We start from the raw sequence: 27287 nt of genomic DNA on the forward strand, positions 1-27287 counted from the left end.
CTCATTGAGGGGACATGACCATCTCGGTATTGAGATCGAGACTTGATTACCTTAAAAGGTATAGAGTCCCCTCTGCCACACCCTGTTCTAGCTATTCTTCTTGTAAGAGGGCTACTTCGGCTGGTGGCCAGGGTGATCTGAGGGTTACTGTGTGGGCTTCCCCGATGAGCCAACCTCCAAGGGCCACACCCCCCTCACATACGCCGCAGCCAGTTGAGTTTCTGGATGAGTTTGCTGGACCCTCTCAGGCTCCTGACATCTCATTTGGGGCTCACGAAGAGGACCGTATGTCGATCGCCGCATCACCAGGCGGACTTGAGTCCACGGGAGATGAGGGTTCGGCTGGGTTGCTTCCCTCGGGAGTGCCAGCGTTGTCCGAGTCCGATCCCGAGCTGACGGCCGTGCTTTCCCTGGCAGTGGAGAGCATCGGGCTTGAGTGGAATCCTCCACCCTGTCCCGAACACTCGAGGCTGGACGATTGGTTTCTGGGGGCTGCTCATGGGGATCGCCAGCACCCCCCTCTGGTTCCTTTCTTCCCGGAAGTGCACCAGGAAGTAACCAGTTCATGGAAGACACCTTTAACTGTCCGAAACCGTTTTGGTACTTCCTCCGCCTTCACTGCCCTCGATGGCGGGGCGGCCCAGGGGTTATGCGGTGATTCCCCCGGTGGAGCGCTCTGTTGCGATGCAACTGTGTCCACAGAGCACCTCCGCTTGGCGTGTTGGTCCCAAGCTGCCTCCAAGGCCTGTAAAGTTCTCATCCACGCTTGTGGCCGAGGCTTACAGAGCTTCGGGCCAGGCCACTCCTGCCCTGCATGCCATGGCCTCACTTCAGGTCTATCAGGCCAAGCTGCTCCGGCAGCTGCACGAGGGCAGTGCTGACCCAATGGTTTTGCAGGAGGCGCGCACTGCTACCGACCTCGCTCTCCGGGCGATAAAGGTCACTGGACAGGTGATGTCCACTTTCGTGGTCAACTCCCCGGTCTCCCAGGATGGCCTCTTCGGCGACACGGTAAAGAGCTTTGCCCAGCAGTTCTCTGCCGCCCAGAAGCAGTCTGAGGCCATCAGGCAGATCCTGCCCCGGCGGCCCACTGCTGCTTCCACCCTGCCGCTGGCGTAGCTGCCTCAGCCTGCTCGTCGCCGAGATATCACCCCTGCAGCCTCCTCCACTCCCGCTCGGCCACAGCAGCAGGCTTCACCCCGGCCGTAGCGAGGAGATGGCCGCAGAAGGGCGGCGCAACCTGTCTCTGCCCCTAAGCCTGCCAAACGCCAGGCCAAGCGTTCCAGAGACGGGCGACCCAGAGTTGGAGACGTCAGCTCATCAGGAGATGGTAGCAAGACCACTCCTTCCCTCGGAGGAGGGCCGGGGGAGAATCCTTTGTTCTCATTTTCTTTTTGTTCCGCTACTGGCCCTGTGGCCGGTGGTACCCAAACCTTCACTAAAAGAGCTGTTTCCTCTACCTCCGGGTCCCACGAGGCCACGAAACGGCAGTTGGTGATGTGCTTCCTCGCCGCTCTCATTCTCCTCTCCCCTTGCCATTTTCCATGCAAATCCGGCTCGAGAACGCTTCACCTTCTCATGCACTCTTTGCTACTCAGTCAGATGAGTGCCCGCACTCCACCCCCGCTAAGGGACGCTATGCCTCCCAGGTTTCGGGGTGTCCACGCGACGATGGTGGGCAAAGATGCCCCTGTCATGTGTGTTGAGGTCACGACCCTGCTGGCAAAGGGCGCGATAGAGACGGTCCCTCCAGCCGACATGAAGTCCGGCTTTTACAGCCCTTACTTCATAGTACCCATGAAGACAGGTTGGTTATGGCCAATCCTGGACTTGTGTGCCTTGAACCAAGCTCTGCACAGACTCCCGTTCAAGATGCTAGTGCCTAAGCGCATTTTTGAATGCATTCGTCCGATTGATTGGTTTGCAGCGATCGACCTGAAGGACGTGTACTTTCATGTCTCCATTCTTCCTTGACACAGACTGTTTCTTCGGTTTGCTTTCGAGGGGCAGGCATATCAGTACAAGGTTCTCCCATTTGGGTTGGCCCTGTCTCCCCGCGTCTTTACGAAAGTCATGGAGGGAGCCCTGGCTCCTCTCAGGGAACAAGGTGTCTATATCCTCAACTACCTCGACGACTGGCTGCTACTAGCTCACTCTCTAGAGCGGTTGTGCGAGCAACTGAAGTCAACTGGGAAAAGAGCATGCTCTCCCCTGTGCAGAGGATCTCTTTTATTGCTATGGAAATAGACTCGGTCGCCATGTTCACGCAGCTTACGAATACTGAATTGCCTGATACAATTCGAGGTCAAGAGAGCGGTTCCATTGAAACTGTTTCAGAGGCTCCTGGGGGAGACTGCTTCAGCACTGGCTTCATGACCGAATCCCGAGATGGGCATGGCAACAGGGCACGCTCCGAGTGACCTTCACTCCGGCCTGCCGCCGATACTTCACTCCGTGGTTGGACCCCTCGTTTCTACGTGCCAGCGTGCCCCTAGAAATGGTGTCCAGACATGTTGTTGTGTCAACAGATGCCTCTGCCACGGGCTGGGGTTCCATGTGCAACGGGCATGCTGCGTCGGGCTCCTGGACAGGACCCCGGTATCAGTGGCATGTCAATTGCCTCAAGTTGCTAGCAGAACGTCTTGCTCTGCACCGCTTCAGAACCCTGCTAAAGGACAAGCACGTTCTGGTCCGTACGGACAACACTGCGACCGTAGCATACATCAACCATCAGGGTGGTCTATGCTCCCACCGCATGTCACAACTCACTCGCCATCTCCTCTTGTGGAGCCACAAGCATCTGAGGTCGCTTTTTTTCAGCCATTCACATTCCGGGCAGGCTCAATCGTGCAGCCGACAAGCTCTCACGGCAGCAGTCTCGCCCCGGGGAATGGAGACTCCACCCCCAGTCGGTTCAGCTGATTTGGGAACACTTCGGAGATGCTCAGGTAGACCTGTTTGCCTCTCCAGAAAATTCTCACTGCCAGTTGTTTTACTCCCTGACCGAGCGCACTCTCGGCACGGGCGCCCTGGCACACAGCTGGCCGCTGGGCCTGCTCAAGTATACGTTTCTCCCAGTGAGCCTTTTTGCAAAGACATTGTTCAAGATCAGGGAGGACAAGGAGCAGGTCCTCATGGTTGTGCCTTTTTGGCCCGGCCGGACCTGGTTCCCCCGAACTTGTACTCCTCGCGATAGCCCCTCCCTGGCCAATTCCTCTGAGGAAGGACCTTTTTTCTCAGAGACGGGGCACTCTCTGGCACCCACGTCCCGATCTCTGGAACCTACATGTGTGGGTTCTGGACGGGTCATGGAAGGTTTAGGTACCTTGCTCAAGACTTGCCATGCCCCCTAGATGTAAGAGCTCACTCAACTAGGAGCGTAGCTTCCTCCTGTGTGGTATCACCTTGGTAGATACCTGCCTTCTGTAAGTCCTCCCACGGGCAGGCAGCCCGCTAGCATACGTCCAGCTGGAATATGCTACCCAGTGTATTCTGTGTGAGCTATAGGCCCTCACTCCCTCACTGCTATCACTCACACGGGTCGCCGAAAGACAGCCATGTGGCGTTTTGTAAGAGACCCCATTAGTAACGTCGAACGTGACCGACTGAAAGGGAACATCTTGGTTACGTATGTAACCCTCATTCCCTGAAGGAGGGAACGGAGATGTTACGTCCCCTTGCCACATTGCTGTTCTACTGAATGGCCGGGTCACTGTCTTGGCTCCTCAGCGAAGACTTGAATGTGAGTTGCTCGCGATATTCCTTAAATACCCGCTCTGCGGGGCGGAGCTCGCGATGCAAATCCCACAGACCAAGGTACTTTGTGTACCACTCGAAGGTGATTGGGCTCTCGGGCGAGATCCCATTCGTAACGTCTCCGTTCCCTCCTTCAGGGAACGAGGGTTACATACGTAACCAAGATGATTTCTTAAACATATTTTAACATTTTTTATTTAATAAACAGAAATTCAATGAATCAAACGATCTGAAGTGTGTTAAATCCGCTTAAGTTTTTATTTTCATTGCATGAACAAAAGCAAAAATGGATTTCAGTCTGCTGCAACTTGGCAAAATTGCATTACTCTTTCACGTGCAATTGTCAACAGCAGTCACAAGTGCATTCATTACTTAATAATGAAACATTCTCTAACTTCTTCCTGTCATAAAAGATGACACTGACTGAAGTTGAACATCTACAAATCACACAAACTTTGATTAAACAATAAATATATAGAAGCCACAAAGCGAGCAATACTTTTTCTTCTACAATCAGAAAATTTCGACACAGTTGGTTGAATCCTATGATAGTTTATAATCTCATGAAACGGCAAAGACCACCCCTTCACCCACGACTATTTTATGTGCCTCAGAGAAAGCAGCTTGATCTAACTTTGAGGAGCCCTCAGAAGAGGCAGAGGAGAAGGAAGAGGAAAAAGAAGATAGGAGATGAGGTTGGGAAGGTGGCTGAAGGTGTGTCACATTTACTGTTGTTCTGCTAATCTTCCCAGCCAATATCATTCCAATTGGAATCCATGTAATAGCAAAATTCACAAAAGTGCAAATGATTCCCCACACAGCAAGAGCTGATATAAATACAAAATTAATCTACAAGTAATCCAAATGACTTCAGTCATCAATTACATCTTGCGAATCAAAAAGATGCATGTTTGTAATAAACAAATCCATGATATAATGATGGATATGTTTCTTGCAATCATGCAGCTTCTCATTTCATTGATGGACTGGAAATTACTTGTTGATTTTATTTATTTATTTATTTACATTTTTTGTGACAGGAAAACCATGGCAAAAGCACAACACACCTTATCTTCGCAATGAATTTCTAACACAGCTCTGGGACTCTGTGCGCTCTGGAGCTCAGGCCCTACAGAACTCTTCTCTTCCATCCACACAATGATGAACTCCACTCAGTATTTAAAGTGGGGTTGATATTTCAAATACTATGGTCACTAGCCGGAGAGTCTGTGGGAATACTGCAGGTCAATCAAGGTCATACGGGATGGACAAAATTAGGGAAAAGGACAGAAAAAAAGCTAAGCCACATTTATATATGCAAAATTTGTGTGACAGTCAACAGGAACCATATAATTTAACTAAATATATACAAAATTACTAATACCCCTACAATGAACCATTATGATAGCAGTTTATCACCTCTAAGAAAGTGAGGATAATGCAAATGGATGAATTTCTATCATCAATTTCTGTATTGTTTATGTGTTTTATTTTTAAGTTTTTCATTTTCATTTTTAGCTTAAAGGTGCTGTCAGCGTGTTGTCCATTTGAATACTACACATTAAATGCCCCTACTACCTGGTAGATATCACTGAAATAGGTATCATGAGATATCACACCTCTCTTCGTGACAGCCCTAAGCTCTGAAAAAGGCAAGGGAAAAAAGTGTCTGTTGAGCACTTATTTTATCCAAAAAGAAAAAAAAAAACCTCTCAATTATTGTGCATGTTTATGATTGTGCAGGGTTATGGTAAGATGAATATTTATTGTTCAAGCAATGCAGCACTATAATCTGTTTAAAGTGCAAGTGAACTTGTTTTGGTGTGAATGTGTATTTAGAATTTGGTTGCTTTATATTATGTGCAGTAAATACTATTTTATTCATAGCAGCCTCTGGCATGCTGACTAGGAATCCATATAGCATGTTAATAGCATTTCAGGTTATGCACATTTAATCACCAGAGTTTAATCTAGTGAAAGGCTTTTAGAATGTGCTTAAAGTGATGAGAATATGCTAAAGCCTTTGGGTGATTTAAGAGACAAAACAAAACTTCTTAAACCACCTTTTCACTGCTTACAACAAACATCAGAGTGGAAGCGACTCATCTCCAATGGAGAGTCACACAGAGGTTGCATTGAGTTCCAGCTCACTGTGGATCTCATTTGATTTCCAGTACAGTTAATTTCACGCTTTGCTTTTGGATAAATTTAAACATTAGAAAATCACAAGCATTAAAAAAAAATCACTCTTTGTTAAAGTTCAGCACTGTTTTGTACTGAAGTATGAGTTTTCAAAAACTCATTGCCCCTAGTTTTCAAGTAATCCTCTAAACCTTGATAAGCTGGTTCAGGTGTGTTTAATTAGGGTTGGAGCTGTGTTCTCCTCATGTGGGCAGATCACAAAAATAACATATAAACTTCTAAAAGAACATTTGAAGGGATTTCTGATTAGTGGCATCACAGAGTTTACCATTATTTTGCTGTTAATGTATGCACAGAATAAAAAAAGCAGTTACCTGAGTTGCATACCTTTATATACAAATATATATCTTCTATATTTTAAAGAGAAAAAAAGTAAACCTAACCATTCCAACAGGGTCTTCAGTATAATCACATTCCACATATATAGACATTAATATGGAGTTGGTCCCCCCTTTGCAGCTATAACAGCTTCCACCCTTCTGGGAAGTCTTTCCCCTATATTTTGGAGTATTTCTGTGGGAAATTGTGTTGATTCATCCACTAGAGCATTTGTAAGGTCAGGCACTGATGTTGGACAATAATCATGATCTCTGTTCTAGTTCATTTGAAAGGTGTTTGATGCAGCTTAGGTCAGGGCTCTGTGTGAACCAGTCAAGTTCTTTCAAACCAAACTCATCCTATCATGTCTTTATGGACCTTGCTGTGTGCACTATAGGGCACAGTCATGTCAGAATAGAAAAGGGCCTTTAGCAAATTGTTCTCACAAAGTTGAATTGCCCAAATGTCTTGGAAGCATTAAGTTTTTCCTTCACTGGAAATAAGGGGCATTATTTCCAACCCCTGTGTTGTGCAAGCACAAGTCAGAAACAGTTTATCGTGATGATGTCCTTTGTTTTCCATTTAGGAAAAGCCGTCAGAAGATTGCCCCATATTTGTTTGTCTTGGCTTCAGGAAAGTATGCTGGCCACCTGCCATCTTTTAAACACAATTATTATAATAAATATACAGTTCTATGCCCACTTCAGTTCTGTATGATTTATAAGCTTGTTTCCTCATGGGGACCAAAAAAAAAAAAAAAAAAGTCCCCAAAAGATCACTGGTAGTACTATACTGGTGTTACTATAACATAGGGAATGCAGGTACAGATGCACACACACACACACACACACACACACTGTTTTTGTAAAAAATGGGGACATCCCATAGGCATAATGGTTTTGATACTGTATAAACTGTATATTCTGTGGCCCTACACCAACCCTACACCTAACCCTAACCCTCATAGAAAACTTGCATTTTTATTTTCTCAAAAAAAAAAAAAAAAAAAATTGTGTATGATTTATAAGCTTTTTGGAAAAATGGGGACATGGGTTATGTCCTCATAAGTCACCCTCTCCTTGTAATACCTGTGTCATACCCATGTCATTATCCAGAGTTGTGTCCTGATATGTCAAAAAAACAAGAGCACACACACATGAAAAGAGGCATTCATTTTTCCTTTAAGCACTCTAAATCCTATCATTACATTTTGTATCATCATTACATAGAAGTTTTTAGATTTGCCAGGGCAGGGGCAGGAGTGTGTGTGGATTGTTCATGTGTTTTATAATCTGGACATCACATGCAGCATACATGTCAGTTTGCATGAGAAGAGCCTACATGAGCAATCCTGCACATCCTATTTCAGTAAAATAATAATAATAATAATAAATAATAATAATAATAAAAGGAAAAAGATCATACTGGCCATAGAAGGGAGGTGAGATTAGGGCTGCTGGACAAATGCACAATTAAATTGAAAAGCACTCACTGAAGAATTGTATATAAAGTATATATGAAGACTCTTTTGTCATTTTGGACTGCACAGTATATGGCTTGAGCTGTGAGGTCAGCACTTTAATGCTCCCATACCCATCAGGGATCCTCGTAAATGTGAATTATGAATGTGGTTAATTGATATAAGGCCATGACAACCATGTGGTGCCAGTAATAAACGTACCCCTGCAATATGATGGAGTGTAAGAAAGGATCAATTAGAGTATTTTAAGCAAAAAGTAAGTATATGACTATGCATAGAGAAAATATTATGATTGTATTTTTTTAAGCTTATTTTATATTTTGTTCTGCTATCTACCCAAACAAAATGTCATTGTCTAAGCCTTCTGTATTACATAACAGTCATCACATTCACATGCTGTATCTAACTTTACTCACACACTCCCTTCACAGAAACAGATACAGAAGTAATATGTGACGTCATAATGTGTGTAATCAAGTGTTTGCTAGCTCTGCACTCCAAGGAATCCAGCTAATTTCTATTTGAGGACAAAACGCCAGTGTTTTAAAATAAAAGACATTTTTTAGTATTAAATAATTTTAAGATTCAATCCTTGCATCTGGTAAACATGATTTTGTACATGCTGTGAAAATTCCACTGAACATATGGTTTGTTAAATGTGCATCATTTTACACCACCGCCCCCGCCCCCCTTCCGAGAAACAGATGTGCATGATTGACATTGCACTAATTAGATGTGTCTGCATGGCCCATTTGCATCCTGGTGATCATATAAAATACAATTGTTATCTGTAACTCATTCAACTATGGCCGTGTCAGGGAGCTAGTAAAGCCATGGAGTCCAGGGAAAGATTTCCATTAATAAAGGGATTAGCATCCATGGAAGGCAGCTGAATTAAACATGTAATTTAGTGCAGCTCTTTGGGCATTGCATCATTAATTTGCCCTCATTTTGGTGTAACATTTCCACCACTAGAACAACCTCACAGTTTCAGTGAGCATCAACAATATTAATCAGTGTCTTCCCTGTTTTTCAGGAATTCTGTGACCAACATAAACCTCCATGGAGCTCAGACAGCTGAATGAAGCGTAAAGACTTTCTCAACTGGAAGAAAATGTTCTATGTGCCGTTGGGCCCCATAATGCACACAGGAAAGCACAAAATCACAAAAGTTCTCAAGAAAGGAAAATATATTTGTTGTTGAATTGTTTTGGAATTTTCTTTCAGTTTTAACATCGATGTATGGCATTGGATTTAATAAGTTCACATTTCAAAGCAAAGCTTTGAAGCTTGTATCATGTTTCAGTGTGCTTACCTTGCTATCCACATTCCTCTTGACCAAACAAATGTAAGATTAACAGCTTTCGGCATGAACTTGTCACAATTTAACATCAAAAGAAAACATTAATATTTTCATTTTGAGTCAGAATGCAGCTCTGTTCTTTCCTGATTACTAAGCCTTTGTTGACGTCTAAATTTGGCATAGCAGAGTGCATTGTCTAATTATCTGCTCAGAACTATTACTGCAGCCATGGCTAAAGATCTTTTCTGATGGACTCACCAGACAGATTGGAAAATTTCATTGCTGGTGTGACCCATTTTGTAAGTGCTCTGAAGCCCATTGGCTGGAAATAACTATTAGCTCTGAAAACCATTACTGGAAATAACCATTAGCTCTGAGAAGATACTTAAATTAGCATTCAGGCAAAGTGTTTAATATGGCACCAACTATAAGAAATGTGGTGCGCTTTGGTCATGACAGAGATTGTCTATTTCATGTGAGCAACTGCATATGTTATGTGGATATAAAAGGAAGACATGCAGGTGGACAGAAATGGTGTCCCACATTCATAGTATGTTTGATTTGATACAAACAGCTTTATTAAATAACCATTTTTATGAAATGGGTGTATTGTGCACTAGTAAGAAGTGATACAATGTACACTTATACAAATATAATGTGGTTAAGCGTCTTGCTCAAAAGTACAGTTCATGAGTGTACAGTTCATGAATTGCCCCTTTTAGGTTTGAGCTTCCAAATCATTCTAGAATCTAGATATTTAAAATAAGCCAGCCGCTCCACTAAAACATTTTTCAAAGCATAATTTCACAATCACAATGAGAAGTCTTTTGAAAATGTCTCTAGCAACGGCATTCCCTTGAGGCTAAACTGCCCACCAAAGTGTCTGTGGCTTCCAAATAAGGGCCTTCAATATGCAGTGTGCCGAGATGAGATAATGACTCGCCACACATGGCCTGTAATTGAGCAATACTTCTTATTTCTCAGCCATTTCTCCATATAGAACCGATTCAGTAAATGTCACACGCCTCTTTGGCTGCCAAATAAATGCATTTGCATTATAATGTGATAAGTACCTACAGAGTGGATGTTGCAATATGCCACACTGTTCATGGCCTGTGGTGGTTCATTGCCAGAGAAACAAAATGAAACTGCTCATTGTGAATATTATCTTTATCTACTCATTTGCATATCTTTTCTAATCAAGAGATTTGATCTAATCAAGATTTTGAGCTTTATTACTGATTGATTTGACAGATTTTTTTTCTTGAAACTGAAGATTTCAGTGAAGGAAAGAACTTTTAATTTTTTTAATTGACAAGTTTTACTTTTCTCTTATTTCTTATTTTTAATTAGTTAAGAAATCAAATACAATGCTTGTCAATAATCAATAACTTATATTCTATATTATGTTTCATACGTTTCCCCATGAAAATTGTGTGACTTGTTTAGATACTACACACATATTGTTTTCCATTTTTAACCCATTTCTATGCTGTAATAAATGCAATGTCAATTAGCACTGCATTGTTTAGTGTTAAAAATAAATCAATGAAAATATTGTAACAGAAAATAAATAAAACTAATTTTATTAATTTGTATTTTCATTAAAATTAATAGAAAAAAGAAGCCTAAGCCTACAATGACAGTAAGCAATAGTAAAACATGACTTAAGTTCCTTTTCTATACCATTAAAGTGATATATCTGAACATATACTAAAAACTGGAGCTTGATAACAGTGCTCATTTTAGATGAGAAGCAACGGTTTGCGATTAAAAGCATCTTAATGATGGATTTGTTTCTTACCAATGGCGTTTCACTTCACAAGATGTTAATTAATGGACTGGAATCATGTGGATTACCTGTGTGCTATTGTGATATTTCTATCAGCTAATTCTGATGGAACCCATTCACTGCAGAGTATCCTTTGGTGAGCAAGTGATGTAATGCTACTTTTCTCCAAATTTGTTCTGATGAAGAAATCTAGGATGGCCTAAAGGGTAAATACATTTTCAGCATTTTTTTTTTTCTTTATTTCTTTATTTATTTAAATAGTCAAAGAATGGGAACACTTTATTATAAAGCTTTTCCAGAGTTGGCAGATAACATTTTATTTATAGTGAATCAAGAGACAACTATATGCAAGACTGGACATAATTATTTAGTCCCAGCCTTTGTTGTCTGTTAAAGCACATTAAAGTAATTTTTGAAGAAGGAGATGAATGAAAAATTAAAAAGCAGATCCAAGTTCCCTAATGCCACACTTTGGCAGCAGAGAGCATTTGAGCTTATCACCCAATTCCAGAGCAATGGCAAAAAAAGAAAAGAAAAGCTGGGAACAGGGTCAACGTGGCACAATAAATAGGAGTGGGCACACACATGTACACACACGCTGCACAGATGCACCCAGTCTCAGCTGTGCCATAGACTCTGCCTACGGCAGCCCATGCCAGACACTGTTACTCACTGTAACACAACAATGATTTCATGGGTAAATCAAAAACAGGCAGTAGTTCAGGCCTATACTTAATACAACATCGGGCCCCTCTGCCAGATTGGACCGGGCACGTTCCAGCACCAAGGGAATCAGCATGTGTTTTAGCATGTGCCATCATGTATGACTCATGAGTTACATTGCGCTTAGTTTCATCATTGCTTACTGATACAGTCAGCTTGAAATGATTGTACTGTAACCCAAAATGATTCAATATAACTATATGTCATGATATACTGAATATCAGGCATAAAAAAATTTAACTGAAATTGGTTATCATTTATTAAAAAACAGATCATTAATGTAGCTACACTGTTATTATAATGCAGTACTTTTTTCTATTAATTTAATTTTGAAGACAGTTATCTACTGTTCCAAAAAAAAAGTATGTTCATATAATAGCAGTAATAGAATATGTTGAAACAAATGATTTTAAAAAAGCAACAGGGTAGATATGATATACTTAATTTAGCCATTGTCTTAGGTTCATGACTTAGAAGGAGAATTTAATGGCGATATTTCAACTGTCTGGTTTTCAAAAATCATCTGTTTATTTTACAAAGTCAACAGGGTTGACTAATAATAGGTAATCCCCTACTGACGTCTACGACGATAATAATGTTAATCGATAATTCCGTTTATTGCTATATTGCTCGGTATTAATCACGTGAGCAGGAAGCTCTCATAGTGAAAGGACTGGCAGTCAGGGGAAGTATTCAAATTCAGTTCTCTGTAATTGTAAGTAAGCGTTGCACACGCATGAGTACAGGGAGAGTGGAGATGCGCGCTTTCAGTCAACCGCGCTGTGTGGGGCGGTCTCTGCTCAGAAATGTCTGAATATGTCAAGAATCACTTCAGCTGCCGCACGCTTTCAAATAGCAATCCATTGCCGCTACGAAGGAAGAGTTTCACATATGCCGTTTAGCTTCATAAGATTATGAGGGATTCCTTTGCGATTGCGGTGCGTAGCTTACAGAGCAAAGGGGTAAAGGAGGAACAGTTGGAGCGCTGTCCAGGGTCCTGAAGTCAAGAAGCCAGAGGTGCTGAAGAGAGCATAGGCATTCACAGAGGACTGTATGTCCATGCCAAACAAGCCTTGAGATGACTCGGAAAAGGCTGCGTCCTGTGGCTGTCTGGGGATTCGTTGCGTGGGAAATAGGAATTCTGTTGAGGTAAGAGCAAATATTTTCCCTGGTGGAGGAAAGAGAAATGATTGGAGATTTTTTTTTCCCCCTTACAATTTTGTGTTGGGATTCAACATCACATGAACACTTCCTATGTAGCTGATCGTCACTGAGCTGTGGAGGTTGTAACTATCAAAATAAAAAAAATAAAAAAATGTTTCAGGCTCATAGAGCAACAATACAGAAACCTACGCAGTTATGAAAAATTATTGTGTCACCACTGTGTTCGTTACAGCTATTGATGGGGTTGGTAAAGTTTTTTTTTTTTTTTAAGCAGCTTTTCTAAGTGTAACAGGTGTTATCTTCCTATTTTAACTTAAAGCTCAGGAATCAACAGTATTGTTTAGTGAAATAAAATGGACTTTTCACAATTTCTATAATTAGGAATAATGATATTTTGGATAAATATTGATAACACGTTTGTGCCCAAATGTTAGAAATGTGAAAATATTAAAGGAAATAGAAAACAAAATAGATGTAATATGTAAAAAACTTCTTCCATAATTTTCTCTTACTTCACATACAATTAAATCTTTTGCAAGGAGAAAATTGATTTTTCAGTTCAATTTATGTTATTTTTGCACTCCTTATAATACTGTACATCCCAGTGGAACTTTACCTTCTCATGAATCCTGAATGATATACATTCATAATTTGGGTGATTATTTTTACTCTGTCTATACTCTTTGCCACCACCCTTCAGTCTAACCTGGCTCCACTGGCACTGGCACAGGCGAGAGTTCTGGATCCCTTTGAACTGAATTGAATCCTCACAATTCTTTTGTGTGATGATGCTATGAATTTTTTATGTTTCATTTGTCATGATCCTTTAGGCCCACGCAAGCGTAACACCTTGCATTATTGATTCTATGTTGCCTTGGTATTGGTTGCCATTCAGTGATCCTTGAGGGAGAGTTTTTACCTAAAGCCATTACTTAGGATATAGTTTTCAAAGAAAAGCAGAATATAACTCATTCCACAATTCAGAACATAATTCAGAAAATTCCACAATTCAGAAGTAATTACAGTGTGCATGAAACATCCATCATTGACACTTACTCTAACTTTACAATGATTATGTTACTTTTTTTTTTTTTTTTTTTTTTTTTACTCACCAGAAAGATTAATCTTTAAAGAGGGAAATATTTATGGATAGTAACGAGCTTAAAAGAGGAGGTGGAAGAGGAGTGTCTGTTTGATGTCATGCAATAACAATAGTTCAGCTTCACTTCACAACAGTTGCAGTGTTAGCAAACAATGTGTTGAGTGGTAGTCTTGTGAGTTTCATCTCAATGTGCTTATATCTTAGTGAAGATCTTTGTGCAGAGATTCTATCTGCAGGCTCTATAGACTGTATAAAGCATCTCTTCGACTCTGTCTGATTTTCATATAGAGTTTGGTAGTTCATATAGGTTATAGTTTTCTTTGATGATTTACATTCTTTGATCCACTTGGATTAAAATGCTTGAATAAAAATGACCACCATCGTATATACAATGTATACTGACTTTGGTGTACCATAAATACTAGCACATAATAACTCATCAAGATACCCTCAGATACCCTGCAGATAATTTAATGGGTGATGTATTGGTTCATTATCAGTCATCACCAGCTGTACAATTTCAAATGATTTAAAATGCCTGTTTCCTATAAAACAAAACAGTTGAAAAGTATTAAAATTAACTGGATTAAGTAAACTGTGTGCCTTAATTAATGTTATTCTACAGTATACTGTATATCTCATGAGCAACTGGTATGTTTTAAAGATGTTCCCGTTTCAGGTATATACCAGAGGTGATGGCACAGTTGTTATTTTTTGGATCCTTAAGACACTATTTTATACTGTTTTTATTCATATTTCAAATAATATTTAGAATGTTATTTTTTTCATATTTTCATTTAGTTCAAGTTTCATTTAGTCAAAATATTAGTAATTATTTTTAGTAAGAGTGTTTTTGTCACATTATTTGTTTATTCTTATTCTTATTCTTCTTATTATTAATGATAATAATGTTTATAACATTTTTATTTAAATAGTTTTCATGACAACTTCCCACAACTTTACTTTTTACTGAAGCATATATTCAGCCATATCAAACCATATCAAAAGTCCTCACAACATCACTACAGATGAAAACACACACACACACATACACACACATCAACAACCACAATAAAACAAACATCCCCAGCACGCACACATTTAGCATTTACACACTGAGAATGAATACAGAGTGATATTTCAGCAGTCAGTTTATTCTCAGAGAGGATAATGGAAATGTTCATATCCGACACCACTCAGCACCGGTTTATATGTCTCTGCTCTATACTAGCAAGTCATTATGTGACTCTAGGCTGACATGGATTTGAATGTGTTGTTGTATGTGTTATGAAGAACAAAAAGGATCAAAATTGCCTGTTTATTGCCCCAAAGTCATGCTGTCGTATCCTGTTTTGTTGGACATTGAATATTGTCTTAGTTCCTTACTTGTTGGTGGCTTCATGGATGACTAAACTGATTTCTCCATAGCTTTACCAACCCAAATAAGGGCTACAGGGGTTATCTGTCACACGGGGAATTTGTCACAAGTGCTATAAGTAAAAACCTGTTTTTGGCAATTTTTACACACATTTTGAATGAAGAAAATGTAATCATTATGTTATAACATAGTTGAAAATTATCTTTATACAAAGTTCGGTAAATCCCAATGTCCTCTACCAAGTACATAGCATAACTTATGATTAAAATACTTTCAACTTACCCCATATAGTGTGACAACTGCCATGGGCCATGGTGTCACAAAAGGTCTGCATATTCTTTTTTCCCTGATTAATAGTGGTGAAAATGTGCTTTAACGGTAACTGAATTTCAAACATAAGAGGAAGTCAGTATTCACTGGGATGAAAAGTGTAACAACTAGCCCCAATCTTGTTTGCAAATATTAACTTTGCCTTTGTATTGGCAAAGAAAGAACACTTAATCAATCATAATTTGACACAGAGACACAGAGTAGAAGTAATTAGTATCTGGACTGAGAATTACACTGCACTGACAGTTCACAAAGACTGACTTATATTATTAAAACTGACATTTTCATTGCAGGTTCATGGTTTGAAGACAGTGGATTTAATTATGTGCAGCTATGTAATAGAAAAAAAAAACAGTCTACTGTTGTGTCTTTGCTTCTGTGATCAGTATTCATAATTACTATTCAGTGTGGGGAAATACTGCATACATAATGAATTTAGAAAGATTGTTTTTTTGTCAACCTCTTATTTATTTATTTTTTTATAAGGGGAATTTTGTGGCAGCAGTCCTGCCAAATAAAATAACTTGACTGGACCAAGACAGACTAATATCAGCACTGGACCAAAGAAAGTGGTCACTGTGCATCAGTGTGTCATCTGCCCCAAAAGAAAGACACGCTGATGCTAAGCAACCCACCAAAAATACCCAGATGTTTATCAATCTTTTAAAGTGTGATATGTCTAGAAATACCTATTTGAAATACCTATTATGCTCTTTCACAAAAAAAATGGGATGGAATAAGTACCTTTTCTACTTAAACCAGGCTCAGGAAAAATATGTGGATGTGGCAACGTTTTTGCTAACATTATATTATGTTACTTTTTGAACATTTCACAGCAGTTTCAAAATTAAATGTCCAGTGAGTGGGATAAAATGTATGTAAAATTTTCACATAAACAGATAAATGTGACCCCAACATTTTATTATTATTTATCTTTTTGTATTATTATTATTTTATTATTGGTTCATTCACATATTGCAGCAGTTCGGAAATCAAATGCTGATGAGTGGAGATAAAAGGTTAATGCTTTATCGATGCTAAATCATCCACTATGGTAAATGTGTTTTAAAAAATAATGTTGTTGGTGTTTTACCATCTCTAGCGTTCATTTCAAATGAACACATTAACAAACTGTACTGTACACTGTACATATAAGTACCTTTCTATGGGAAAATTACGGTAGAGGCATGTTTTCCAATGAGCCTGATGCATGTCTCTGATTTTCTCTCAATGATAGGATGTACTGTAGCAGTGGTTAGAGGTGATAAAAGGAGTGGGGTGGGTGGGGGGGGGTTGTCTGTGAAATAAGACATAACAAGACTGTTGATAATTGAAGATAATGCAAAATGCACACACACACATGCACAATGTAAAGTCAGATGTTCACATTTGCACTCCTCTTGCTTTCTTTGTCATCTGCTGGAATGTTCACTGGAGCGGAACGTTCCAATAGATGACAGCGGCTCACCCCCAAGCGGGAAGCGCACCTCATAGTTTCCGATTCCTGCCGTGTGCATTAGGACCAACTGGCCAGCCTTACCCTCTGGCTCTCATTCTTTAACAAACCACGTGGCTTCTAAAAGCACCAATGCTCTCTTTTTCTCTACTTCAAGAAGTATTTTAGTCTTTTTCGTTAAATCTGTTTCACTACTCTGCCTCTACTGCCAGTTTGTGTATTGTGAAAGGCAGATTAGGTAGCTCCTGTTGCATTATTGATAAGATTTTCTCACAAAGCATTGATTGCGCTTTGAGTTATTCTGCCATTTCTCTGAAATCCAGAGAAAGACACAGAAGAGAGGGAACCCTCTTTTAAGAAGCTTACAAATGTTTCTTAAAGATTTTCTGTATGGGGAAATCGTCTTGGAGTAAAATCTAAATACTGTAAGTGCTAGGTTAAAACAAAAAGAGCACATTTTGAAAGAATTATTAAGAACTTAAATTGAACACTTATTCTAATAAACATCTTCATTCTCTAAAAGGAAACAAAAGTAAGGCAAACACGAGTACTCAGCAGTTAAGGTATCAGTGGTGCTCTCGTGATATAAGCAGTTTAAAAAGAATATAAATTTGCATGTATTATCATATTCCGATGCTCTGAGAAAAATCGCATAAATCCTATAGTGTGAATTTATTACAAAGTATGCCATTGTTCAAAAGACAGGGGTTGTTAATTTTACATTATTATTATTCTTTTTTTTTTTAAAGAAGTATATAACTCTCACTAAAACTTCTGATGTATTTACTGAAATATACTGTATTAATTCAACTTTTGAGTGGTAGTCTATGTCTTTGGTACAAAAGTATATATAACTCTTAAAATCTCTATATGATTCCTCATAAATGCCTCAAAAAAAAAACAATAATATCATTTGCAGTTATGTCAATACCAAGTGATGAAGAAATGGTGTGGTGGTGAAGTACAGCGAAAACAGCTGCCAGGGGATCTATTACCTGAGTTTTAGGTGAGCTGGTCACGGTTTGCATATAGTTGCAAAAATAAGCCATAACTTTGACATTTAAGCTGCCAGTGTGGCAGTTGATGCGTGAAGCACAGACCTCTGTCAGACATCAGTGCCACTGCTGTCACATTCTGTGGAGTGTGAGCTCCTGTTTTTTTTTCAGCTCATGCTTAGTAAAGCTGCATGTACTCCATCAATAAAAATACCTCTCAGCTGGGCACGCAGGAGAGCTCTTCCCTGTCCATTTAGCTTGTTTTCTATTTCCACTTGGCCTGACAATATACAGACTAACCTGGGTGAAGTTTTCATCTTGTAAGAATGTTTGAAAAACTAAACGTACAGAATTGTGTTAATTCAGTATGGGAACAAACTGTATTTTTGAATACCACTGTGAAATTTAAGGGACAGGTTTTAAAATCTTGTGCTGCTGTAATGCAATGCTTTGAGCTGCTGAAGCCAGATCCACATATAGTGAATGGTGAATTGTGCATGTAGCTACACCAGCACCAGATTAGAGCTTGAGCCACTGTGGCTGTACTGATATACAGTAGAGCCCAACATACTTTTACTGCTAAATCTCAGGAAATTTAACATCAGAGCATTTTTATTACAATCTGAGGCCCTTTATTAGAAAGACTCAGCAAACACAAATCATTGTAACTATGTCATTTCAAGTTCAGCTGGTGGAGGAACAAATAAATGTCTAAAAAAAAAACAGCAGGTAATTATAACCACATTTCATTATATTAGATTCATTTTTTCAACAAAGGAAAAAATTGCATTATATAATTATCAAGTAGCTAAAGAGGATGGATTTTGCAAACCATTCTTAACAATGCATTCTTCTTAAAGGAATTGTTTGCCCAAAAATGAAAACGTCAGATTTGGAGAACTTTTGCATGAAATGCTCCCCAATGGATCCTCCGCAGTGAATGGATGCCATCAGAATGATAATTCAAACAACTATTATTGTGATGTTTTTATGAACTGTTTTAACTCTAATTTTGACAGGACCCATGGATAGAGTATTTTATTTTATTATTATTATTTTTTTTAACCATGATTTTCTTCAGGTTTTGTAAATTAAAGCAAGAAAGTTAAACATAAAAAAAGAAATAGTAGACCCCTAGTAGGCATAGACTAGATTTAGCAGCCTGAAACTTTATAAGGGATATGATTTGCAGAACCCGAGTATTGATGCAGTGTATCCTCAGACCATCCTTTGTGCTATGGATAATCAGTGCAGTGTTAGTGATGGCAACAGAATGCAAAGTGTATTTGTTTGATGTAATGTAAGTTTGTGTAGGCAATGAGACCATGAAGACACAAAAGCCTGAATCCAGAACCGAGTAAGCTTCCTCCTTCACTGGGAGGAACTATGCTGCAAATCATAAATGAGCGCAATACATGATAAATATTAGTAAATAGTTTTTAATTATTATTTTTTGTATTGATAAAATTATATTTAAAGGTGCCAGAGAATGCAAAAATCACTTTTTTAAGGTGTTTGAACAACACTGGCCACAGTGTTTGAAAAAAAAAAAACTGCCTATAATGGTAAAAATAAATTGCCCTTTTTGTGATGCTCTCTGCCCTATTAACATACACAACCCTGAGTGAGAAGCTGCGGAACCATTTCTGGTTCCATGAGAACCATTACTCTTCTCTCGCTGTAGCTGCTGGAAGTATAATGTCAGCAACAAAAACCCACTTAAAGTGTTGTGCGTTGGGATGCACCAACAAACATAGGAGTCTCAATAGACCGCTGAGGACACAGTGGTTACATTTCATCTCTCTGCAATATGATTTTGGAAATTGAAAGGTTTTACTTCCAGAGTTGATCCGATACCATCTTGTCTGTTCAAGTCATGTTTTGATTCCCTTTGTCCTGTTGTTTTGAGAATTATCAATGACTCTTTGTGCACCGGTGTTGTACCAGTAACACTTAAAATTGCTGCTGTCACCCCTGTACCAAAGACTAACAACATATACTTTGATAATCTTATGAATTTTCGTCCCATCTCTAATTTTCCAGTCCTTGCCAAATTTTAGAACAAACAGTGGCTTCTCAGTTGCTTTCTAATCTTTTCTCTAATGATCTTTTTAAACAACTTCAATCTGGATTCCGTAAACTCCACAGCACTGAAACAGTGTTAGTTAAGGTCACTAATGACTTGTTAATGGCTTCTGATTCTGGCCATCTATTTAAACAGATTCTTCTTGATCTTAATGCGCTTTTGACACCATAGATCACTTTATTTTTATCACCCGTTTAGAGACTATCTTTGGAGTTTCGGATTCTGCATTGAAGTGGTTTAAGTCCTACCTCTCTGATTGCAAGCAGTTTGTTGCGAAGGGTGGTTGCAGGTCTGAGGTCAGTGTGTTGCACTCTGGTGTTCCCCAGGGATCACTTTTGGGCCTTTTAGTTTTTAGTATTTACATTTTTTCCATTTGGCCAACTTTTAAGAACTCTTGGTCTTAGCTTTCATTTTTATGCTGATGACACTCAGATCTATATAAATTCAAAACCTGATGTCAATATGCCTGTGTCTTTTCTTTCTTAATGTTTTACTGAGATTAAAAAATGGATGTCTGAAAATTTTCTCTGTCTAAACAGTGACAAGACTGAAGTGATGCTTATTGGTTCACTTCACCAGTTGTGCAAATCAGAGTCCATAACCTTAAGTGTGGATGGCTCTGCTTTACAGTTTCAAACTAAACTAAAAAGTGAGTGATATTTGATGTCAATTTAAAACATGCATAATACAGACAAATGATGTCCCATGTTGACTTTTTCTGTAGCTGAAAAGTTAATCGATACCTTTGTTTTTCTTGTATTGATTATTTTAATGCTTTGCTGGCTGGAGTTTCTAAAGCTACCCTAAGGAAATTATAGTTGGTACAAAATTCAGCTGCTAGAATTCTGATTAAGACCAGTGCAAGGAAGCACATCACACCTATCGTGGAAAATTTGCACTGGCTTCCTGTTAGTTTTTGTATTGATTGTAAAATTCTAATGCTCATTTATAAGGCCTTGAATAATTTGGCTCCTCAATATCTGTGCAAGCTTTAACCCCCTACACCCCACGCGTGCTCTACGCTCTTCTGAAGATGGTCTTTTAACTGTTCAAACAACTCGGCTAAATACCATTGGTGATCGGGCTTTCTCTTCTTGAGCTCTTAAATTGTGGAATATCCTGCCCTCTGAGATTAGGAATGCAGAATCCCTTAGTGTTTTTAAATCATCCTTTAAAACTTACTTTTTTAGGGTAGCTTTTATGTGATTATATGTGATTAATTTGTTTTCTATTTTGCTTTGAAATGCTTTTAAAGGTGCTATATAAAAGAGTTTATTATTATTATTATTATTATTATTATTATTCCCCACACACACACACACACACACACACAAAAAGAAAAGAAAAAGAAAACGGAAAAGTCCTTTACTTTGAGGTAACACTCTGGGGATATCACGGAACAATTTGAAATATTGTATTAATGCATTCTATGGCACCTTTAAAATTCTCAGACTGCATTCTCTGTAAACTATTCATGCACTGCAGCCAGAATTTGACCAAAAGAAGTCATCTTAAGAGGCAGCATTCAAATACTTGCCTACTCATTCAAAAATGTTTTCGTAGATGGAGCACGCCAATGATGCAGCACTCAAGGTTAAGATAGGAGAGCTAAGCTATTTATTCAGCAGGTATACCTGAAATCCTCTTTCTCTTTGTTCTCAATGCATCTCATAAATCTTATCATCAGTCTTTTTAGATCTCCAGTCCTAGGCCGGCATGCTATGATACTAGTGTAACAATGTTGGGAGTGCAGCTAAAGGGCAAAGATCTAGAGGTTGGGTCACAAAGAAACATAAATAACATAGACCGTATCAATATAGTAAATGTTGGGAACAATGTTTATCAGCCATGCCTCAAACATCTGGGGATGAAATTCAGTGTTCTGGAAAGCGAGTGATTTATCCAGTCAGTGAATTAGCTATCTGAGTGAAAAGGAAATGCAGACCTGGAGAATAGAAAATGAGAGGGAGGATCCCAGGGGACTCTGGTCATTTCAGTTAGTGGTGTAAAACATTAAGTACATTAAGGAGTAAAGAGTGTATTAAATTACTCAGAAACACTGTTTAAATTTAATAACAGCTGTATATAGACATATATTTACTGACAAACAAAGTCTCAGTTCTTTCACCATTCAAAAAAGACATTGAAAGAGATTGAAAGCATGTCAGGAATCAATTTGTGTATTAGAACTTGTTCCGTAATGATAAGCTAGACAACTTATTTGGAATGAGATACTCATCTGGGAAAAAAACAAAGAAGCACATAAATCCTTCACTGTCAACTTAAACTCTTCTCATTGGCATGAGTTAAGTGTTGCATCTTACAATTGCCATGTCTGTGTTAGTTATAAAGAGAAAGAGCATTTCTGTCACATAATCAGATATGTAATATTTGCATTCTGATTGATAGCATCCAGTAGATCTCTCCTGCTGAGGAGCTCCCAGAGGACAAACGCAGAAGGGAGCTTTCACGTTTAGCAATTTTTCGTATTTCAATAAACCCAGACTGCACAGGGTGGCTCTGGGAAAAATAGGACAGTCTTCTAAATTTGGCAGCTGCTTTGAAAACGTAGTGTGCCAAGCTACAAGCTACTCATAACAATTTAAATAAGCAAGCTAAATTAATATTATTTAAAGAGACAGTTTTGAGTATAAAACTATATGATGATAATTAAAAAATTTATTACAGCCTCATTTTTTGACAAGTGTACAGAGCCCTGCACATGCCATGTAAGGAAAACATAGGCTAAATCATGTGCAAGATTTACTATTTTTTTCCCTCGGTTTATAAACTGTGCGCATAATTTACTAATTTGTTCCCTCGATTTGCTAAATCGCACACACGATTTATAAATCAAGATAATTAATTAGAAAATTGTGCACACGATTTACCAAATCGAGGAATCAAAATATTAATTGTGTGCATGTTTTAAATACATTGAGGGAACAAATTAGTAAATAGTGCGCACAATTTATTATTATTTTTTATTGCATGTCATGTGTGGGGCTCCGTACAAATGAGGGTTTCTGAATGCGCAAATAGATAGATATAAAGACAGACAGACAGAGAGCTTTAACATTTAAATCATTGGAATTATACACAAATAAATTACTGTATGCACAACACAAAAGTTCATGGGTACTTGGGACAGAATCGATAAGCCTTTTTGTTTTGTGTTATGTAGGGAAAACAAACTCTCACATATTTTGTTCATTTATAGTGCATGCATCTGGTTGCACCCTCTCTTGGTTGTATAGATGCCATAATAATAGCAAAAAAAAAAAATAGTATTTTTTTGTGAACCTGTTAATAAACGTAATAATAACAATAATAATAATAATAATTAGGGATGCACGATAATATCGGCACAATATCGGTATCGGCCGATAAAAGCTTAAAATGACCATTATCGGTATCGGCCGATATGAATATTTCTGCCGATGAGCCAAACCGATATTCTCCAAGTGAAATAATTGACCTGTTTTTCAGATGTGAATGTCTGTCTACATTTGTAAAATAATACATTTATGGTAGAATCAGTACAGAAGAGATACATGGATTTCTCTTCAGTAAAATTAAAGTTTAAATATATCAGTATATATTTGTATATATATCGATATCGGTATCGGCATCGGCCAAAATTATTTTGAAAATATCGGCATATCGAATATCGGCCAAAATCCAATATCGTGCATCCCTAATAATAATCATTATAATAATTACTATTATTAAATGATTTAAAAAAAAAATAACCGATCAATACATAAGTATATTCATACTATTGTTCTGTACAATAAAAATAAAAAAGTAATGTACCCTAATGTAATTATACTTTTAATAATATAAATTAATAATTTTATAGAACAACAGTAAAATTACAATACAAATATTTCAAAGGTTGGAAAATGCAGAAATCAGTTTAAAAACAGAAAAATCGCATCCCTGCTAATTTGTTATTTATTTTATAAATAAATATTGTTATCATTAATTTATTAATTGTACTCTTTTTGACTATGGTTTAGAATCAGTCAGCAGCTGTCACAGCAATACTCATCCATTAATGCTAAATGGCAAACCAAAGCTTACTATTCCAGTATCGAATTGTGTGGGATAGGGTGGCAACACATTCCCGTACACTCCATTATTCATTGACATTAAAGGAAAATAACTAGCACCTTAATAAGGAAAGACAGAATAACTACTCAAGCACACCCCAGGCTGATGGCCAGTCTATGCCCATGAGCTAAACAACACGAGTTCTATCAGCATCTCGTACAGTACACAACACTAAAATGACAGTGGGCAACATTCAGAGAAGGTGAACCACTAGAGAAAAAAAGGGACCCAAATTGTGTCCAGCCTCCTCGCATTAGTAGAGCAGGACAACACAGCAAACACCATGCTGACAGGACAGGTCACACCAATCCAGCAGTTTAGCTGTGGATTCACGTTAAGGGAGCCAGACGAGGGGTGGGGGAGAGGGCTGTTTGTCCCACAGCAATGACAGCCCAATGAGACTGAAGCCTACAGGGGGTGACAACAAAACTGCAGCTATACTCTCCTTATAATAACTGAGATAAAAATTAAGATAAAAAAAAGATAAACACACACACACACACAAACACACACCCCGACCACTTTATTAGATACACGTTCAATTGCTTGGTAACACAAATTGCTAATCAGCCAATCACATGGCAGCAACTCAATGCATTTAGGCATCTAGATGTGGTGAAGACAACTTGCTGAAGTTCAAACCGAGCATCAGAATGGGGAAGAAAGGGGATTTAAGTAACTTTGAATGTGGAATGGTTGTTGGTGCCAGACGGGCTGGTCTGAGTATTTGAAAAACTGCTGATCTACAGGGATTTTCATGCACAACCACCTCTAGGGTTCACAGAGAATGGTCAGAAAAAGAGAAAATATCCAGTGAGCAGCAGCCGTGTCGATGAAAATGCCTTGTTGATGTCAGAGGTCAGAAGAGAATGGGCAGACTGGTTTATAGAAAGGCAACAATAACTCAATTTACCACTCATTAAAACCAAGGTATGCAGCATGCCATCTCTGAATGACAACACCTCGAACCCTGAAACAGATGGGCTACAGCATCAGTTCCTGCTCCTGCTAAGAACAGGAAACGGAGGCTACAACTCACACAGGCTCACCAAAATTGTACAATAGAAGACTTGAAAAACGTTGCCTGGTCTGATGAGTCTCGATTTCTGCTGTGACATTCAGATGGTGGGGTCAGAATTTGGCATGAAGAACAAGAAAGCATGGATCCATTCTACCTTGGCTCAATGGTTCAGGCTGCTGGTGGTGGTGTAATAGTGTGGGGGATATTTTCTTGGCACACTTAGGGCTCCTTAGTACCAACTGAGCATCGTTTAAACACCACAACCTACCTGAGTATTATTGCTGACCATGTCCATCCCTTTATGACCACAGTGTACCCATCTCCTGATTTTTTAATGAAATAAATACAGCTCTGGTGGGCATGAGAAAAAATATATTAAATGGTACTATACATAAAACATAATTAGGCACACATGCAGTACTGTATAAATGTATTTGTCTAATATCCAAGTATAGATGAATGTGTGTTGTGCTAGTGAATGAGCATAGCACAAACTATAATAAATGTGTGTGGGAAAACAAAGCAATTTTATCATTCCTGAAGTAATTTGTGTAATTGAACGATATTAAAGTATTAAAGAGGTGATCAATAAGCAACTGACATATTTCAGATACAGTCTATGTAGATAAATGTTTCATCTGAATTTGAGCATAAGGTGTCTGCTGGCATTTATTCTTGCCTGGGACTGAGACTGAAGTAAACCATGTGTGAATTGTAAGTGCTTTTCATTAAGTCAGACCTGTCACACTGTAAAGGTGAAGCTATAACTCTTCTTTTATACTGACTGAACTGTGAACTGATGTTTTCAGTTAATTGTCTAAGCCATCCTGTTTCTGTCTAATATGCTCCTTCATCTGTTTCTTTCATTCTTTCCATCTCTTCAAATATCAAGTGCCTTCTCCTTCTTCTCCCAATCTGTCTGAAGTACTTCCCTGTCCTCTCAACTTGTCTGTCATTCAGAAACTTTCTTTTATTCCTTTCTACCTTTCATATTCTGATATAACTATGCCATTAGCTACTGGGCTCATCCTTAGTGAGAGTTTGAACCAAAGCAATCAGGTCATCAATGAAAACAACATCTCACACAGAGTCAAATCTTGTAATCTGTAATCTTGTAATCTGAAAAAATTACAAATTATTCAGAACAGAGCCGCAAGAGTAGCCCTTGGTTGCTCTTTTCGCTCCAGTGTGGATAAAATGCATACCTGTTTGGGCTGGCTAAAGGTGGAGGACAAACTTAATATACAGTAAGTCTTCTCTGTTATATGCACAATGCTCTATTTAAAAGCAATCCAAAATCTTTTGTAGATAAATTGGTTTTTAGTGGGAATTGTCACGCACATGTTACGCGTCAGGTGAGCTCAGGTGTGTTAGTGGTTCCATCCGCAAGGTCCAATTGTATGACAAGAACAGTTTTAGTTAGATCGTCATCTGCTTGGAATAAATTGGACTTAAGAACAAGGCATATATCCAACATATGTAATTTTAAGAAGACTCTAAAACAGATTATTATTAATAGCATTACACCAGTTAATTTGTGACTGTTATATAGGTACTGACATTTTCAAATGTTGTATGTGTGTGAATGTGTATATGTGGAGAAATGTATACATGTGGTTATGTTATATGTAAGTTATATGTATGTTATATTTGTGTATTTTTAATTGTACATACGTTTCAGCACATTTATGGGCCCCAGGAAGACTAGCAACCACATTGTGGAAGCTAATGGGGACCCAAATAAATAAACAAATAAACACAGAGTCAAATGTACACAATTAAAATATTTTTAAAGTAGCAAGCTAAATTAATATTATTTAAAGAGACAGTTAACTTTTGAGTAAAAAACTATATGATGATAATTACAATTTTTATTACAGCCTTATTTTTTGACAAGTGTACTGAGCCCTGCACATGCCATGCAAGGAAAAAATAGGCTAAATCATGTGCAAGATTTACTATGTTGTTTACTATTAAATTTATGAAAAAAACAAAAAGGTAGTTACAATGGCCAAAATCTAGGGCCACCAGCAATACTTGCAGGTAGACTGGTATATAAACACAC

General features: G+C 38.6%; 1 protein-coding gene across 1 annotated transcript in view; it reads left to right on the top strand.

Moving 5' to 3' along the window:
* Positions 1–12295: 12295 nt before the first annotated feature.
* Positions 12296–27287, top strand: part of LOC113113495 (glycine receptor subunit alpha-3-like) — a 52349-nt gene continuing 37357 nt past the window's right edge. Inside the window, exon 1 of the mRNA XM_026279744.1 lies at positions 12296–12723. Within this exon, the coding sequence (XP_026135529.1) occupies positions 12653–12723 (71 nt within the window). The 5' untranslated portion in view covers positions 12296–12652. The remainder of the gene's footprint in view (positions 12724–27287) is intronic.

Source organism: Carassius auratus, chromosome 1, assembly GCF_003368295.1.
Source record: "Carassius auratus strain Wakin chromosome 1, ASM336829v1, whole genome shotgun sequence".
NCBI classification, from domain to species: domain Eukaryota; kingdom Metazoa; phylum Chordata; class Actinopteri; order Cypriniformes; family Cyprinidae; genus Carassius; species Carassius auratus.